Here is a 19,655-nt window from a genome sequence, read left to right as displayed (position 1 = left end):
TCCCATGTCCTTCTCTCCTCTGGGAGGGAGTTGTAGCAGGAATTCACAAGAATACCTGGCTGCTTTCCAGAGACTCCTCCTGGCTACCCATTGTCTCACAAAGGGAAGGGAAAGCCTTGATCACTCCCTTTATACCATCACCAGCAGCAACAAAAAGCCTGGTATTTTCAGATTAAGTACAATTAATATTTAAAGCTTAACATCTTAACTACATACTTAATAGGAAATTAGTGTCTTCTGACACAGAGATGGTGGGACTGCCACACAGCTCAGGCATTTTGCAGTTCTCTGGAGAGCTAAAACCAACCATCAAACCAAGAATAAACAAGCAAAAGACAGGGCTAGGCATCTCCTTTTTTACTGTATTTTATGTCATTAACTCTAAAGAAATCCTCACATTGTTTGCAATATTTTTTTAATAAGTGTCTCTCTTTATACACTCCAAAATGCATATGGAAAACTCCAGCTACCTGATACTTAAGCAAGTGCAATAGATTTTTACATTCTTTCACATATATAGTACTGCATTATGAACAATGATACTGACATTATCTTCAAATTATTTCCTTTCATCAGCTTCCTTTACCGCCTCTAAATCCTCAAATTTAAAAATTGAGGATTTGTCATAGCCCATGAGATGGTTATAATCCTGAGGATTTGGGAAAAGCGTAGGATTAACAAGCATTGACTTCGTTTTAGCGTAAAATGTTGTAAACATCTTGGAGATGTCTGGAATCTTTACATCTTTCTGATGGAAAACAGTTGCCTTTTCTGCCAAGATGGCATTGTAGGTAATGGCTGTATAGGTGTCCACTTCATCTTTATAATAGAGCCGGATCACATAACCTTTCGTAAGGAGATGCAAAGTAACCGGAGTTACAAACGTAAAAATCCCAATCAACCCATAAAAGGCACCTTGGACAAGCAAACTTTCCACTCCAATACCACTTTTGAGCATGATGTAGGGCATCATGAACAGGTTGAATATGCTGGTGGAGTAAGAGAAAAACTTCACACCTATATAAAAGAAATCAAAGAAAATAAAGGTTAAAACTTATGAGCAACATTTTCTCTACAATTACCTGTATTTTTCTACCACATAACAATGCTGTTACTTGAACTGATGAAGTTACTGAAAACCCCTTTCCCTATTTTTTTAAGCTTATGGAGAAACCATTGAAAGCCCAATCTGCCTTATTGCCACTGTTGTGATTTGTTTGCACCTTCATGCTGGGTTTATCAAAGGTGGCTCTATTTCTGTGATGCAGCCAGCTATTAGCTGTTACACTCACATATGAAGTTTTTTTCTGCCTTCACAGGCAGAAGAACTGATTTCTAATGAGACTTAACTCCATTCATGGACATATGTAATAGTGCTCATTGAAGAGATGGCAGACAGGGAACTTCTCCCCTCATCAACAACTAACGTTGACATTCAGTGTGTATTACAAAGAAGCCAGCTTGGTTGCTATGCATAAACCCTGGGTTACTAAATATTAACAAGTACTCCCCACCCAGTTTCCATGTGGCTTGAAAGACAGTAGCCAGGGCTGTGGACCACCCACAGTCCTTAAATCACCCTGAAAACCAGGAGCCCAAGATGCTGTGACAAGTAAGTATGTTAGGGCACATTTCAAAGATGTGTATCAGAAAACATCCAATGGCTTTCCCTTTCACTAGGTCTTTGTAACATTCACTGGCCAAAGAAAGATTTGCAAAGTCTCATTAGAGATGGAGCTCTTCATCATAATACCTGCCTGCCTGGGAAGCGTTTCAGGAACACTTCCAAGCACACAGAATGTAAAGAGCAGTTATAGCTCATCTTTGTTGCTTACTGGGCTGGATAAGCCAACCCCAAGGGCCTCAAGAGAAGCCAAAGAAAGCTAAGGGGTTACAGAGATGAACAGAGCTCTCTGCACACCCAAGCAGAGAAGCAGAAACCAAGCACCACCACTGCCCTTTTTGTACATATGATCCAGATTCTGGCAAACTTGAAAAGGAGAACATTCACTTTTAGTGTTTCATTTTAAAGTTACTAAATACTGTTAAAACTACAACAACAAAAAAGGCAATATAAACCACTTTGAATCACATACCTAACACTGTCTTTGCCAAATTTCCTTTATAAACTAATCTTCCATGTTCAGGGTGATCATGAGGGGAGGATGTGCTGAGGCTTCGAACAGCCACTCCTTGAAAAGATGCAGCCTGAAAGATGAAACCAGTACAGGGCTAAGGAACATCAGTATTACACCTTATATCTACCTATCCATGCATATACACACATATATGTACATGTATACACTCAGACAAAGCTTCTCCTTGCCCTGAACCCAGCATTTCAGCCTAACGATTTCAAACTAAGGATTAAAGTTAGGTTACACTCCAAAGCATGCCCAAAAACTCCAATTAATACGCTGCCTGACTGTTTTAGTAACTTACCATGTAAATATCCCAAATTAGCATGAAATATTTGCAACTCCATTACTGATAATTGAGGCAGCAATCAATTTACACACAGCTTTGCAGAGAGATGTTCATGGCATCTGTGCTCATCACATCTCTGATCATAAAATAATAGAAAGGCCTGGGTTGAACTGGGTCTCAAAGATCATCCATTCCAACAGCCCTGTTGGGGGTAGGGACACCTTCCACTACGCCAGTTTGCTCCAAGCTCCATCCAGGCCGTCCTTAAGCACCTTGAGAGTTGGGGCATCCACAGCTTCTGCAGGCAACCTACTCCAGTGCCTCACCACCCTCACAGAAAAGGATTTTTTTTCCTAATATCTTAGATTAGCTAAATAGCTTCCTTTAGATTAGCTAAACTTCCTCTCAGTTTTAATCCGTTCGCCCTTGTCCTGGCACTTCATGCTCTTGTAAAAAGACCCTTTTCCCTACAGGTCTTTCTTGTAGGCTCCCTTCAGATACTGGAAGGCCACAATTAGGTCATCCCAAAGCCGGCTCTTCCCCAGGCTGAACAAACTCAATTACCCCAATCATTCACCGCTGGAGAGGTGCTACCTGCCTCCTCCAGTCATTTTGGCGGCCTCCTCCTGACTCGCCCCTGCAGGTCGATGGGGGCTCCAGAGCTAGACAAAGCACTGCAGGTGGGGTTTCACCTGAGCGTACGCCCCGAGGAGCACCTCGCTTTCCTCCTCAAAATCCCCTAAGGGCAAAACTGCCAATCCCAGTCCCTTCCCCGGGGGGCGGGAACGCTCCCTCCGCTCCCACAGTCCCCACATAGTCCCCACAGCCCCCACACAGAACCTGCTGGGGCCTCGCAGCGGCAGCGGCCACGGCGCCCCGGTGGCGGCAGGCGGGGTGCGCGGCGCCCCGCAGCCATGCGGAGGCGGAGGCTCGGCGGCAGGCGGCGGCGGGGACGGCCCGGAGCAGCAGCAGCGGGAGCATGGCGGGGCCGCGGCCGCACCGGGGACACGGCGGGCGGTGCCACTCCGACAGCCCCCGGCGCGCCGCCGCCGCGCCGCGCTTTGGTTCCGGCAGTAGGAGGCTCCGCGGCGCCCCCGTCAGCATCTCCCGCTCAGCCGCAGAATGCCAGAATCAGTTGCGCCGGAAAACATCTGAGGGCATCGAGTCCAACCCGTGGCCGACACCACCACGTCAATTAGACCATGGCATTAACCGCCACACCAAATCATCCCTTAAACACCCCCCAGAGATGGTGACTCCACCAACCTCTCTGGGCAGTCCATTCCAATATCTAACATTCTTTCTGTGAAGAAATTCCTCCTGATGCCCAACCTGAACCTCCCCTGACACAGCTTGAGGCCATTACTTTGTGACCCCACCTATGAAACTCCTTTCAGAGAGTTGTAGATAGCCATAAGGTTTTCACTGAGTCTTCTCTTCTCCAGGCTAAATTACCCCAGTTCCCTCAGGTGCTCCTCATAAGGCTCGTGTGCCAGAACCTTCATCCAGCTTCGTTACCCTGCTCTGGACAGCGTCCAGCACCTCGATGCTGTGCATTGAGAGGCCCAGAACCGAACACAGAACTCGAGGTGCGGCCTCATCAGCGTTGAGTACATCACTGCCCTGTTCCTGCTGGCCACACCATTCTGCACACAAGCCAAGACGCCACTGGCCTTCCTGGCCAGCCGGGCACGCGTTCGCTCATCTTCAGCTACTGTCGGCCGACACCCCCGAACCCTGACATGGCGGGCCTGCAGATACCCCCCCGAGAACTACGCGCCCCAGCATGCACCGCTCGGCGCGCACAGCATGCCGGGAGCACGGGCGCCGCACGGGCTGGGCGCGGGGGACCGGAAGTGGCCCGTGACCCGGGCGGAAGCGCTCGGAGGCAGCTGGGCCGACACCGCGGCCCTGCGAGCGGGGCGGAGGGAGCGGCGCCCACGGGTGAGGGGCGGCCGCGGGAGTGAGACCCCGTCGGGGCCGCCAGGAACACCGCGGGGGCGGGGCGCCCCGTCGGGCGGGGAGCGGGTAGCCCTGGCAGGCGGCCCCGCGGCGGGCAGCGGGCCTCGCCCCGCGCCCGGCGGAGGGGGGGTGGGGGGGGGCGAGAACGGGGGCCGGGCGGAGGGGCCGGAGCGGCGCTGGGGCCGTCGGGGTGCGCAGGGCGCGGTGTCAGGCCGGGGTTCTCCCACCGAGGCGGTGGCGAAAGGCGCGTTCCTCCCCTAGAATGCTCTGTTTGGAATCCCGGCGCTGCCGGAAAAGGGGCTCTGGAGCAGTGCTGGGTTTGAGCATCGCTCCCAAATTCCTGCCATAAGTGACGTTCGCCCTTTCTCTACGCCAGGCCGTAGGGAGAGGGGAAAAGTTCAGGCCGAAAGAATTTTGGATGCGCCTCCAGGGGTTGTTTTGCCAAGGTGAGACGTGCTGGTTAAAGTGATTCGGCTGTATGGTCGGCGAATGTAAGCAAAGAAAAGGGTGATACCCCTACTTGTAGCGACAGAAATGAGCTTTTGAGTGCTATGTGTTCCTCACAGGGAGGTTCTGCTTTAGTACAAGGTAACCTGAGCATCGGTAAGTTATTGAGGGCTTCACATTTGTGTTTGAAAAGGTGCTAGTGCTGCTGGCAGTTCGCTTTGACTGCCAATTTGGTCTTCCACCTGTTAACTTTTATTAAATATTTCTAAACGCGTTTGGTAGGTTAAGCTTTGCGTTCTGAGGAGACCTAGATAGTCACAGGCCGTTTGTTTACTTAGTTTCGATAGTTTTTGGAAGCAAACCAGAAAAACATAGATAAACAGGCACGTCAGAGATCTTTAGGGTAAGAACCACTTCGTGCACTTATTTCTGAGTAATCCCCTACAAGCTCCCACTTTTCTCCTTTTGCTATAATAAGGGCCAAAATAATTGTTGGGGGAGGGATCATGTTCAATTAACTGAAGAGTTACTTTGAACGGCAATAAGTGCTTATTAGTTTTCCTGTAGTACATTGGCCTCATCTTTGCACAGGTGGCACACACCTTATGCCTTGAGATCAGCCTTTTAATGAGCTTAAGTTATATCAGTAAAATGTTTACGTCAGTAAAGTTTTTGCTAATGTTTTCACTTGGAGCATTGGGATAATTTTTAGACACTTTTAGCACTACAGCATTTATTTTTTCCTTGTTGTGTCAGAGAAAAGTAATTTGAGATTTTCTCCTTTTTTTTTCCCTATACCAGAATGGGTAATGAATAGATTTAGATAGTTTCACATAGTCTTAATGTGAAGAATTTTAGTATTGTTTTTTGTTTTAATATTGTCGTAGAGAGACAAATTAGTGTCACACTCAAGGATTCTCAGCCTCAGGTGTTTTACTGTGTTTTTATAATTCTCATGTATGTTACAAGAAATCCTCAAGTTATGCCATGAAGGTATGGGGTTTGTCAGATTATTTTAAGGAACTTCAATGTATTTTGATAAAGTCTCTCAGCACCTAGAAAGGCTCAGGATTTAGTCAGCTCTATTGTGGGGTAGTTTGCATAACAGCAGTTTTTGGTGAATGCCTATAACAAGAGGGCAGAAATCCATGCCCTGTAAAATTTTTCCTCTTTTCCCCCAGTGGCAAGAGCTGTACAGTACAGCTTGGAAGTTTCTTTGGAAGAAAATAGTGACACTCCCTTGCCCATGTTTTTGAGGGTTTTTTTGCTTGAAGCTTTCTGGGGAATTACTGAAAAGGAAAGTTTCTTTAAACAGGAAATCTTAAGATCTTTTGTACTCTGTACATGCAGTCCTACCTCATCTCCTGTTTATCTCAACTAGCATTCAGGTGCAGTATGCCTTCCTCTCACATTCCTGTGTGTCCCAGGAAATTTGAATTTTAGAGTCTGAGAGTATTGGAGTAGTGAATCAGCTGATTTGGAAATCCTGCTCTCCCAGTTTCTCCTCATGTTTTTTCTAAATATGCTTCAATCCTTTAATTATTATTATCTGAATCATTTTTTGATGTATGCTGAGCAGTGAATGCTAGACTGAAGAGCAGTGTTTTTAAACAAGTTATTATATAGGATAGGGTAGAATTTAGGATTGAACAGTAGGAGGCTGCAGTTGTAACATGCAGCAGCCTTTGGTAATTGATAAACTCTTACTGATATATAAATGACACAAAAAATTGTCACATTTGGCTTTTAAACAAACATAGGAGTTGGTGAAGGCCAATTTGCCATGTTTTCCAGAAATGGATAGTGTAGGATACAAATGTCAGCAGATGAAGTGTACAAAAGTCGTGTATCTGTCATGCAGCTAATGAGTTGGAAGCTATTTGAATTTCCTTAAACCAGAAGCTGAGTTTTTAAAGGATTTTCCTGTGGGATCAAAGAATCTGAATGCTTGAAATGTTTGCATAGATTCAGTGTTCTTGTGCAAATGAGAACAGAGCAATGAAGGTCTGGAAGCTGTGCAGTGGTCCAGTGTGCTCAGCTATGTTCCAGTGTGTTCAGCCTATGTCCTTCAAGTCTATTCCACTCAATGGCATACAAGGCATACAAAGAAATGATATTCTGGAAGTTCTGGCAAACTTGGGAGATCAGCATGCAGCTTTGGGAGTGAGCTGGGATGGTTGTGAACATCCCACTTTCAGTTTTGTTCTTGCATTTGATGGTCAAGAGAAGCAGGAAGATTAGACTAAACAGCCTAAACTTCCGATTTCTTCTTAGAGGTGTAAGAAGATGTTGAAGTAGGGAAATAAGAGCACTTGCCTTGTGTGGCTTAATTGCCGTGGTTTAGAGCTTTGTGATGTTTCACACTATTTTACCTTGTAGGTGTAAATATTCTGGCAGCTTGTGGCAATTTTCAATTCTCTAATATCCAGACAATTCTATGTTTTCTGCAGCAGGAAGTCATTTTTAGACTGGTTGGAAAGTTTCTGTGCCAAATACACTGGGTTTAGTTGTATTGTATGCTCCTTCTGATTAAAAAGTGGCATATCCATTTTATGTAAACTTTCTCTTAATAAATGCAGGTTTTTGCCTTTTTTTTTTTTAAGGAGGCAAAGCAGGAGAACAGTAATATCTAATATATGTGTTTTTTTGACATTTAAGTCAGGGAGCTGAGCTACATTGTGGTAATGCCACATAAGCTTCTTGAAGGGCAATTGGAATTGTGAATGTACTTCAACATAAATTAGTGGTTCTTTGCAGGAGTCTGAAAAAGTCAAGTCAATATATATAAAAAGTACACAAACAACACTACAAAACTTGTATTGTTCTTATCCTGACTGCTGCATTGGTGTAGTCTTGTTGAAGTCAAACAGGGCAACTATAAAATGTGGAAAAGTAATTAAAATGTAGGTAGTTACCAAGCATGTTCAGAAATCTGTCTCTTTATTCCTATTGTCTTGTCATTTATGCTGCTTTCATTATACAGAAGAAAAATATAGTGATATGTTTTGTAATAAACAGTACACTGGAAATACACTGAGAGAAAATAATTTCTTGGAAGACAACATACAAGGTTGCTTGACTTTCATTGACCTATTATTTAAAACTTAAGGCCATGCCATTGTCAATTTAAAAAAAGGTAAAGAAAATTTCCTTCCATGTTCTTTTTGTACTCCCTGTATGCAGAAGTGAGAATTTGTGGGAGGTATTTCTATATTCTTTTGGTTTATTTTCTGTGTGCACTTTTTTCTGCCTTTGAAAGTGTTCTGATCTTCCTACAATATCCTGACAGACTGAGCACTTCTTGATCCAGAAGAGGAACCATTACTGATTTTTTTAGGTTTTTCAGAGTTCCTGAGTTTCTTGTTTTTCTTTTCTCCTCATTTGTTGCATTGGCTCTCTGATTTTTCTGGGCTCTCTGCTGTTGGCTATTTTATCAGGAATAAATCTATACTGCTAATGGTGGTTTTTTTTTGGTTTTTTTTTTAAATGACACATCATTGCATCAGAATGGAAATTGAGTGAAACTCAGTGTATCCCTTGCTAACATGTCAGATGCATCATATATTGGAAATATGTCTTTTTCTTAAAAGCAGGTTGGCTTTTCTTCATCTTTTACTTTTGGCAGTCGAATGTTTGGAGTTTTCCGTATCCAGAACCAAAATTGGATTCTGGAATAGCGCTATAAATTGTACTCTTATTTTTGCTTATTTTCATTAGTTGAACTTGAACTGAGATATTGTGTTGGCATTTTTCCACCGATGTTTATCCTTTTAATGAATTTTTATATTTATCTTCATCCCAGTTTTGCTAAGCTGAATAAGGAGGATTAATTTTTCTTTTATAAACAGGCTTTTTAGTCATATCAGTAGGTTCCCTCTGTAGTTCTTCTAATTCAAACTTCTTTTTCTTGAAAAAAGGAATTCAGAATTACGTGTGGTATTCCAGACAAGCTGTTGCTCATGCGCAACATTGCTCATATTCCCTATCTTTATTGAAAAGGAATCCTCAATGTGCATTTGCCTCATTGTGTGTCACCCTTTTATTTTTCTTTTGCTCCCGCAGACCTCCATCAGTTTATAGTTTACCACAGAAAGACTATAGTCCCAAAAAACATGCCCTGACTATATCAAAGAAGACTCTATTGGTCCCTTCATGCAGGAGTCTTGATTTCATATGACTTATTTTCATGTGGCTTCTAGTACACTGTTTTTCAGGACTGGTCACTTGTCTGTGTTACATTTTGTCCCACTTTTGTTGCAATGCTTTCCACTTCTGTCTCATCCAAATCTACCTATTCTTTTCTGGCAGCATTGTTTTAAAAAAATCAGCATATTTCTTTGGAGGAACTAGTAGTTCTTTCCTATGTTTGCAACACCATACTGTACTCTTGTAGTCTTGTAGAAAGATTCTTTCTCATTTTAAGATTACCTCTCATCACATTTATTTAACCCCAGATGATATATGAAGATTGCATCTTGTTTGAGTTTCCTTTTTCACGAAGAAAATGACTGATTAATTTTCTAAAAACTAGATTAGTTCAGCATGCCCTAAAACTATGAAGGCTTACTGCATTTTTATCCTGCTTTACTGTTTAGTACCACTGAATTCAGACCACTGAGCCTGATAATTTTTTCTTCTTTGTTAATTACTGCGTTTTTTCCTCTCTAATCATATGATAGCACATTTGATTTATTGAAATGCTCTTTGTGTATTTTTGCAACATCTACTTTTTTTTGTGTAAACTTTTTCAGTTCTCCATTTTCAATCTTTCAATGTATTACTTTCCTCAACTTAGGCTTTTACCTTGCAAGGTGCTAATATATCTGCATTCCCATTAACTAGCCTTTACTCCTGTGTTTAGTGGAATTATTTGTATTGTAAACCAAGGCATATTTTATCATCACCGACACTTCCAAAGAGTGGTTTCACTTCCGTGTTTTCCTTTTTTTTTTTCCAAGTATTATTATTTATAAATCATAGATGGTTTCACTACTCCTTTGCAATGTAGGAAATGGTTTTGTGGCTAGAAAAAGAGGTAGTACAAGTGATCGTCTTTTGCAAAGTAGAAGTAGTAATGTGAGGTATTTCTTCAGTTCCTGAGCAACAGATACTCTCCAATAAGATGACTGATTTCCATTTCCAAAAAACTGTTGAAATAGGGTGCAAGATCCCATCAATTTTGGGCCCTAACTGTCCCAGCACCCAAATATAATTTCCTTAGATGAGTTCCTAGAATTAGGGAAAGTGATGAAGGCATTTAACACACCATGTTAGGGAATTTCTATTATAGCATACGCAAATTAACTCTCAAAGAACATTCTTAAGTGTGCCTTATATTCAGGAACTTTTCCCCTGCAAGAGTACAGGTTAAAATGTTGCTTATATCAGTGGTAAAGAAAATATTTTTAGAGATAGTTCTGTAAAGTCAGGATAACTTTCAAAGAAAGCAGCAGTGTAAGTGGAGGATTATTTTTGCTCATTTCTCTTCAGACAACTAAAAACTATTGGTTATGTGTGTGTAGTTTCATTAGGTGAGCATAACAAAGTGCTTTCTTATGAAAGCCTGAGGAGACATTTGCACTACTTCATATTTGTAAAAAGACAGATGGAATAAACCAGCATCAAAGTGCTGGGCAGAAGTGAAGCGTTCAACAATAGCAAAGAGGTGTCTGTAGTACTTCTTCCAAATTGTGCAGCTTCCTCAGCTTGCTTACATTTTTTTAATAAATGTTTACCAGAAACAGGGGAGGGAGCAAATGTGGGATGTGGTCTCTATTCTGATTTCTTTACTGCCCTCAACCCTGCATATCAGCTGGGAGACCATCTGGAATCACTTGTGCTATTTTCCTAGATCTGTGGACACACAGCAGTGTCATTGATTTGTACTGGGTTAATGTTTGCAGAGTGGCTGTTGTTATGAAAGGAATTTTAGGACAGCAGGTGGGTGGGTAGAATTTCTCTTCCAAAGTTTTCTTTTAGACAGAAGAGATGAAGCTTGGGGTAAAGAAATAGAAGTTGTATCTGAACATACCAGATTTGTTTTGCAAATAAGTACTTCAATTTCTCTAACTCTTTAATTTCCTTTCCATAGAGAAAAACACATGCAGCAAGCTGGATATCAGTATACCAGCTATGGGAGCTCCTGGTTAACTATACCTACAATATATGTCTGAAGTAGATTATCTGGGTGATATTGGTGGTGATATTGGGAACTGTCAATCTTCTGTGAAGGACAGGTTGAAGGCCAGGTATTTAGTGCATAGTGATTAGACTGATCCCTGAGCCTTCTCTCCTCTGGCCTAAACAACCCCAGTTCTCTCAGCCTGTCCTTGTATGACAAGTGCTTCAATCCCTCAGTCATCTCTGTGACCCTTTGCAGGACTCACTTCAGTCTGTCCTACTGAACCCAGCACTCCAGATGTGTCCCAGCAGTGCCAAGTGGAGGGGCAGGATCACCTGCCTCAGCCTTCTGGGAATGCTTTTAAATTAAGTCCAGGGTGCTGTTGGCCATCTTTGCTGCAAGGGCATGCTGCTGGCTCATGTCCAACTTGTCCACCAGCACCCTCAGGGCTATTTGTGCAAAACTGCTTTCCAGCAGGTCGGCCTCCACATAGTACTGGAGGTGCTAAGGTGCAGGGTTTGCATTTCCCATGGGTGAACTTCTTAGGTTTCCTGTTTTCAAAACATACTGCTCATCAACACTGCATGTTGTCTGTCATCATGTTCTCTTTGGAAGAGTGTTTATGGTAACATAAAGACTAAAAAGTAAAGGGGAATTTAAAAATTGTGCTGCTGACTCAAAATATCGCCACTTGTGTTTTTTCAGACGCTCCTATTGCAAAATCTACAGTTGAAAAGAAACATTTTTTATAAGAAGAGAATGGGTAAGTTCACAACTTCAAGAGTGTTTCTTGTTTTTGTATTATTTGAAGCATTTTCTCAGTTGAGAGGTGGATTATAAGGCTTAAAATGTTGATCTTGTCACTTCTTGTAGCCTCAAACTTCCTATAGATGTTTTGTACAAGAATTTTCTCAAGTGACTGTTTACTGGAAGATTTGTTCAGAGTGCATCTATTCTAACAAAAAATTTCACTTGCCTAATATGCATAGTCCTGAAAATGTACATACTAAAATAGGAATGCCTCTAGGCTTTTATAGCACTAAATGTTTATATAGTGGCCAAGAAAATTTCACTGTGTACTTATTTTTAAATAATTCTTTTTTTGTTAACTAAAGTCAGCCTGTTGAATTCTGGCTCAGAGATCATAATACAGACTGATTTCTGATAAATTAATGTAGTCATATCACATTGTGTGTGATATGACTACATTTCTGAAACTGTTGTTTCTGCCTCAACAAATGACTGGTTAATGAAACAGGATTGGATGTCTATACTTTCTCTGACTGTATTATAGCATGTTTGGCACTGGTAGAACTTTATTAAAATTTGTAATAGCTACATAATACAATTTTAACTTCAAGTTCACAAAGCAGCTTGACTGGGGGAATGTTTTATTTGCTACACAGGCAACAGTAATTCAGCTTTTAAAAGTAACACTGTCAGGATACAATAAAAGAAGGCGCAAAAAGGGAAGGGGGATAAAGCCTTCAGAAGAAACAAAGTAGAGAGCAGGTATTCAGCAAAACAGAAGGGAAACAGGAAGCACAGTCCAACTGCTATGGGGAGAATTTTTCAAATCTCCCTAGGTTTAGTGCTTTGGCACTTTTCATGCTTTCTGCCAAAGGCCACAGCACAGGTATGCACTGATGCTACATGGTTCTGGGTCTGGTTAGGCAGTCAGGGAGAATGAGTCTTTCTTCATGTCATTTCTTCAGTGCAGGAATATTGACTGCTTTTGTTCTTACCAGTGCTTCAGAAGGCATTTTTTCCTTGCTGTCTGTATTTTTCAGTATCAGATATGTGTTTGGTTAATTTTTAGCAAGTATTAGTATGATAAACATGACTGTAGATTTAATGGAAGGAAGCAGTAGCATGTTCAATTGACTTGAGAATGTCTAAAGGAAAATTTAATTCCTATGTAGATTTTTAAAATCATGTCAGAATTTGATGATGGAGGGATGTTAATTAAAAAATTCCAAGTTTTGCAAAATTACTTTAAAACAGATTGCTGGTTACTTCAGAAAAATAATCTTCAAATATGCAAAATGCTTCTTTCTCATTTCTGGTTGTATTGGGCTCTTCAATCTGCAAACATAGTCATAGAAAAAAACTGCAACTTGCATTTTTAGTAATGTGAATCAGTATATTGTGTTCTGAAACCATTGTCTTTTTTTCCATTACAGATGGAGAAGAGAAGACATACGGTGGGTGTGAGGGCCCAGATGCTATGTATGTGAAGTTAATATCCTCTGATGGCCATGAGTTCATTGTAAAAAGAGAGCATGCATTAACATCAGGAACAATAAAAGCTATGTTGAGTGGACCAGGTAGGTACAGAAGTCTTAGTACCTTTACCTTCTTTGTTTTCACTTTTGGACAGTTTGAATTTTTATCATGCAGTAGTTGAAAGTTAGAAAAAATGTTAACTTTTCCACATCCTGCCTAGTTTCCCGCAGAACAGCCCATTTCTGTTGGGGTATTGTGGTACCAGACTTAAAATTGGACTCTGCTATTTGGACGGTTAGGGGTCTTACTCTGTCCTACATTGCTACTAGTTTCCCATGGTATGAGAACTTGAGGGTATTATATGAAACATGGAGCTGCCAAGTTCAAAATGAATGAGAGTTGGTAGTTCTTTATTTCCACATCCATGGCAGAACTTCTGGTATTCTATGTGGAGTTAATTTTCTTCATAGCAGGTCACATGGTTCTGTGCTTTATATTTGTGACTAAAACAGAGCCAATAACACACCTGTTTTAGCTATTACTGAAAGATACACACTGTTCAAGCCTCCTCTGTTTCTCACTCTTTCCCCACTCAGTAACCAGACAGGAGGGTGTGCAAGAGGCTGGGAGGGAACACGACCAACATGACCTGAACAAACTACTGAAGGAGATATTACATTCCATATGTCCTGCTCCAAAGTAAAAAAGGGAGAGGTGTAAAAAAGAGAAGTGAGCAATCTTTTGCTAGAGAACTGTCTGGTCATCAGTCTGCCCATGGGAGGTGGTGATTACCATTGCATCACTTGTTTTATTTCCTTTCTCTTCTCTCAGCCTACAAGTTTTCTTGCTTTTACTGTTCCTTTCCTCTTCCCTTGTCCACCCACAGCAGGGGTAAATGAGCAAGAGGCTGTGTGGTGCTTTGCTGCCTGCTGGGGTTAAGGCCCCATGTTAACAGCATCCTATGGCAAGGAGTTCCTGAGCTTAATGATGAAAGTTGGCTTGAGGTGAGGGTAGATAAACTTACAGGAAGGAAGGACCTCACGTGGTGCTGAATATATGAGACTATATCTGGTTTAAGAAGTGTCTGAACTAATTTTTGAAGACCAAAAGGGTGGGGGAGAGAAGAGGGAGAAGTTAACACAAGTGCTTTCTCTCTTCTATACTTTCATCCTGTGTGTTTTCCTTTGGCCACTTTGGTGGTGGGGCAGTAGGCTACATGGAGCTTGGAGCTGAATATGGTCTTTCTTATGTTCTCATTTAGATTCTGGTGAGACTGGAGAGATCTATTGGTTTAATATATTTTTAATTACTTAGTAATACTTGGGCAAACTGAGCAATTAAAATTCTTGGTGTCAATTAATTGTTGCATTTGAAAATATGTAATAAATGTTTGTGTCCATGTCAGCCTCCCAGACATCTAAGAGGAAGAATAGTTACAAGACTTGCTCTGAATTCATTCAGTGTGAAGGAATAAAAGACAAAGTTGCCTACTTAGAGGGCTAGAAACTGACTCTCTATAGGACTCAGCAGTCCAGAATATTTTATATAAGTACTAACAAGACAAATGGGTCACAAGGAAAAGTACTGTTGCTGTCTAGTTCAGTAGGTCATAGTTTCACTGACGTGTAAGTCTTTTGTTTCAGTGCTGTAGCTTGGCCAATATGCTAACATTTCATCTTTTGCTTCCAATTGTTCCTGTACTAAAATTCAAGCCATATTGGCTTCAGTGCATGCAGATATTTCTACAGAAATCTGTGTAGACATTAGTAAATAGCTCTGCTTTGTAGCTAGAAGGAGATGCCCACAGAAATAGTGGGAACTAAACATTGCTAGTCTCCCATAAACATGGAGTTAATGTTAGTATTTTTTTATTGCCTTTCAGTTTAATGAGTTGAAAGTCCAAGGATGTGAGAGGAAGAGAGACAAAAATAATAGAAATCCTGTGGGATTAACCACAGGATCCTAACTTTTGTATCATCCAGGTTTCATTGTTATAGGCACTATAGAAAGCAAATTTCAAATGTACTTGTGTTTTGAGATTGGAATTCTGAATATATTCTTTTGAATCTAATAGGGATAAACTTGCACTGCATGTAAACTTCCCTCCAGTGCAACTAGAATTTCCCTGTCCCTGCTGTCTATCTGTTTTCACTGTTTATCAAGTTAACGTGTCTTTGAGGTCTCAACTCTCTTGTCAAATCTACCTGAAACTGAGGAATTCAAAGCTTCTGGGTCATAGAAGGGACTACTGATATACACATATATGTGTGCAGATATGAAACATCTAGAAACCTATTTTTTTTCCCCTTTGATAAGACAGCCAGAAATTTGGATAGATGCCTCTTAGAGCTTAGCACACAGCTAAGTACTTATCAGCTGTATTGGAGTACATCTAAATTTCTGGTGTAGTTGTTCAGAATAATGTTGATAGGCTGCAGCCTAAATAAACATTTCATAATGCTGGGTGTCTTAATATTCTTGAGGGCTCTGAATGTGGCACATCCTGCTTTACAATGGAGAATCTAATACCTGGGAAGATGAGACTTAGGCAGATCTATTTAGAATGCATTGTATTAATATGGTAAGTTGTTTCATTTTGCAGTGAATTGAGATTTTGACTTCTGGTTTGGTGTTCTTGTGTGTTGTTTTTTTCTTTCTACAGGTCAGTTTGCAGAAAATGAAACAAATGAGGTCAATTTTAGAGAGATCCCATCCCATGTCCTATCCAAAGTATGCATGTATTTCACCTACAAGGTCCGCTATACTAACAGCTCTACGGAGATTCCTGAATTCCCAATTGCACCTGAAATTGCACTGGAACTTCTGATGGCTGCAAACTTCTTAGATTGTTAAATAAAATAAATTATAATAAAAAATGTAAAACTTTTTTCAGTATTTAATACATGTAGTTCAGTTAGTAACTTTTTTCAGATAGCATGTTGCGTGTGTGCTGTTGAGAACTGTAAAGTTCACTGCAGAGGCAATTGCCTTCAGTTCTTTTGCATATAGCAATCATTCAGTTGGAGTTTGTTTTGCTGCTTACACAAATAAGGACCTTTTCACAAACTGAGACAAATAAACAAATATGCCAATTAGTAGATGGCTATGCCTTATCCTTTAGGTGTGGTAGACCTTTCTTTTAATACAATGGCTGTAGCAAATACTGGAGTTTAGTCTAATACTCTCTAAAAGATAATTATAGTTACATTTGAGTAGCTGTTAAGGGTTTCTAGCTTTCTCTTATTTTTAAAGTTTCTAAACATCTGAACTTAATCTCCTTTGTAAGATAGCTGTCCTCTAGCATAGTTACACTAACTAGATTAGAAGTGCCCTCTTTGTATACTGTCAGTGATATTCCATTTAGGTTGAAAGTGGAGTATGTAGGAGAATGCTTAAGGCTTTTAATTTAAGTCATAGTTTAGACATGTGCAAAGGTGTACTTGATAACATTTTGCTTCTATAACCTCAATTTACCCCATTAGTAATTTCAAATATCCCAGTTACTTGTCTGTACAGTAAGACCGTGATCCTACTGACAGTGACTTTTAAGGGGCAAAATAACTCTTAAAATCTGTGTATATTATCTTCTATATAACATATATGTTTTATCTTAATATAGTGTCACTTGACCTGATAAGGATTTTATATGGCTTCAGTTATGGTTTATTTCCATTGTTCTGATTGTTCATGTAAAGTCTGTATTTAATCTTTAGAGTAGTAGAGTAATTTAGTAGTCATTTAAATTTTGTAACATAACAACTGAAAAGATAGAAGTTGTCCTACCTTTTACCTCTTCCTCAACCTCTCCCTTGTACCCATAGCAAAAGACTCTGAAATGTGGAGGTCTTTTATATTTGAAGGAAAGGACATTAAGCAGATGTTTTAGGAGCTGTTTTATAAATTTCATAGGTATTTCCAGTGTTTTTAAAAATGTTTTAGGGGAAAAGGATTGGCAAGCCACTGACATAAACTAGAGTGGAATATGTTATCTCTTGGTAGATCCTGCTGGCAGTTGCCTGTAGTATCAGTTCTTTGTTCAAAACAAGTTTCCATAAAGAAAACAACTTAAGACAAAAACTTGCTTTTTGTTCAGCTGCAGCCTGAAGAACCCTTCTGCTAAAATCATCTGTAAATGAGAATACAACTAATGCATCATGAGAAATGATGCAAGAACAATGTAATTAGCATTTCCATCAGCTGCCACTGCTTCAGCTTTGTTTTGATCAAGAAGTGATTGTGGTCTATCATGGAAAAATCCCATCAACTGATGGTGGAACCTCTTTCTAGATGTTTTAACTCACAATTAATTTAGAGGGCTGAAACTCTCCTCTAAACCTGTTTGTCAACATAAATACAACTTGGAAGAGATTTTCCTGGGTGAAAACTAGTAGCTTAGATAGACTATGCAGTCTGCTCGTGGAGGAGGTCAGTTCTGACAAATGAAATTTTATTCTGGGCTTAAACAATGCTGACGTTTGTCAGTGTGTTGGTAGATTAGCTGACATTGATTCACGTCACATACTTTGGCACAATTTAATGTGTTTAATGTGGGGATGTTTGTGACTAGATTGGCTTTGCACGGTAAAGCTGAAGTGCATTGTAGGGTGATTGTCTGAAATTCCATGTGTAAGCACTCTGGTCAGTGCTGTTAGTAACTCATTTTCAAGAGCACTAGAATGATAAACCAGAGATACCCTGTTATGCTGCTTTTGTTAGAGCCGCTATGAATACCCTAAAAGGTCAAGGAATACCAACATGGATATTTTAGTCACAACTACATATCAGTCTGAGTGAGTCTTAAGTTCACTAGCCATTTTTAACAGTCTTGAGGCTAATGACTTGAGGCTAAAAATTATTTAGTTTTAAACTAAGGCAAAAAGGATGCCATTTTTTAAAACAGTGGGCTTTTTCTTCTTTTTTTTTTTTCTCTTCCCCTTTTTAAGCATTCTAGAACAATTTCCTTGATTTTGTTAAAATACATTTGCATTTGAAGATTCTGTACTTTAGCAGTAAGGTAAAATAGCTGGTTTAGCTCTGAATAATAATTTTGTTGGTTTTCTTTAAGCTTAATGTATTATACAGTAGCTTTGAACACTCAGGAATTGCAGTAGTGTCCTAGAGTGCACTATTTGCAAAACCACCGTCTGTTAAAATGAACCAGATTTCTAAGGGGGAGGGGGGCAGGGAGAATTAGTGCAATTTCCATGGTAGTTAAATGGGTATGCTATTATCAGACAATTGGAAACTTACCACGCTTAACCCCTGAGTTCTAAATAAATTTCAAAGTTGAAAATTTTTAAACCTGTGTTTCTGTTGATTTATGACATCTTAGAGGAAGTGTTCATATGCAGAATCATCATTTTCCTGGCTCTACTATATGGTGAGCAAAATGCTAATGTAATTAGTATTCGGATAATAGGTTGTGAAGCTGCATGTAAAAAATAAAAGGTGATGGGTTTTTTCATAGCTCTGAAGAGTTTCACAGACTTGAAGTGTTAAGATATCTTTGTGCTGCTCTGAATTACAAGCATCCAGAATTCTCAGCACCAAGTACTAAAAAGGCATGGTATTCCTGAACAGGCTTAAAGAGGATACTTTCAAGGATACTTCAAGGATATCCTGCTGGGGATATTTTGAAAACTTCAACTGCCCTGGGTTTCCACATTGTGGTACTTCTTTTGCTTAGAAAGGTAGCCCTGTATTTGAGGTTCAAATTTTAAGCTGAACTGCTGATTTAGTCATAATAACTCCCAGATTGTTTATAAACAATGAGAAGAGTCATGCTGAGTTATGGTTTGTCATCATTTGAGGGTGTATAAGCTGCTGAAGAAGTCTCTGATGGTCTCCAACGTGAAATAGTCTGTGCATCTAGAATGATCAGAACTCGCTCCCACAAGATACGAAATTCCTTTTTGGTTTTGAACTCAAAGAAAGGATGCGTCACCATCAGGATTCTCTGTGCCATTATATTCAACAGATGTTGAACATGGTATCCAAAAGGCATTTCTCAACTAATGGTAGGAAGTTTGGAAAATCAGTTTCTTCTGTCTGTGTTTTATTACTATCTATTTTATTTCACAGGCCTAAATTGCAGTAGTGACTGTTTGGTTTTTTACCCCTTTCTTCTTATTACTTTGCCCATTGGAAGGGTGCTCCCAAAATTGCCTAAATCTGTTGGTTTATGTGATGAAGTGGACAAGGAATGTCATAAGGCAGGAAAGTTAACTTCTCAGTCCATGTTTTGTATTCCTAGTTTAATTTTGCCTGGTCTCAAATATTGCAATGTAATTTAAGGGAGTAACAGTTACTGCAGAGTAAACAAAAGCACAAGGAGAAGTAGCACTGTTCCTACCTAAAAACTAAGGGTGGAAGCTGTGGTATAAACTTAATTTCAATACCTGAGTAAGACAAAAAGAGCAGGGCTAAGAGAAAAAATGGCAAAAACTTATTAAAGATTGAGTGGATTTGGAAA

General features: G+C 40.3%; 2 protein-coding genes across 3 annotated transcripts; one reads left to right on the top strand and one right to left on the bottom strand.

Annotated features, from left to right (window-relative positions):
- Positions 1-342: 342 nt before the first annotated feature.
- Positions 343-3,431, bottom strand: TMEM70 (transmembrane protein 70). Its single transcript, XM_066563988.1, has 3 exons — positions 3,268-3,431; positions 2,097-2,208; positions 343-1,017 (listed from the first exon to the last, which is right to left on the bottom strand). The coding sequence occupies exons 1-3, from the start codon at positions 3,406-3,408 to the stop codon at positions 560-562; spliced, it is 711 nt and encodes a 236-aa protein (XP_066420085.1). The 5' UTR covers positions 3,409-3,431; the 3' UTR covers positions 343-559.
- Positions 3,432-4,285: 854 nt separating this feature from the next.
- Positions 4,286-18,484, top strand: ELOC (elongin C). Of its 2 annotated transcripts, XM_066563976.1 has the most exons (5): positions 4,333-4,371; positions 4,766-4,835; positions 11,663-11,720; positions 13,141-13,284; positions 15,846-18,484. In XM_066563976.1, the coding sequence occupies exons 3-5, from the start codon at positions 11,717-11,719 to the stop codon at positions 16,034-16,036; spliced, it is 339 nt and encodes a 112-aa protein (XP_066420073.1). In that variant the 5' UTR covers positions 4,333-4,371; positions 4,766-4,835; positions 11,663-11,716; the 3' UTR covers positions 16,037-18,484. The 2 variants fall into 2 exon arrangements, with proteins under 2 accessions (XP_066420065.1, XP_066420073.1); XM_066563968.1 differs by lacking the exon at positions 4,766-4,835 and having other exon boundaries at positions 4,286-4,371.
- The last annotated feature ends 1,171 nt before the right edge of the window (positions 18,485-19,655 follow it).

The sequence above is a fragment of the Molothrus aeneus genome, chromosome 1 (assembly GCF_037042795.1).
Source record: "Molothrus aeneus isolate 106 chromosome 1, BPBGC_Maene_1.0, whole genome shotgun sequence".
Lineage (NCBI taxonomy): Eukaryota > Metazoa > Chordata > Aves > Passeriformes > Icteridae > Molothrus > Molothrus aeneus.
This window is presented reverse-complemented; position numbering and strand designations above follow the sequence as displayed.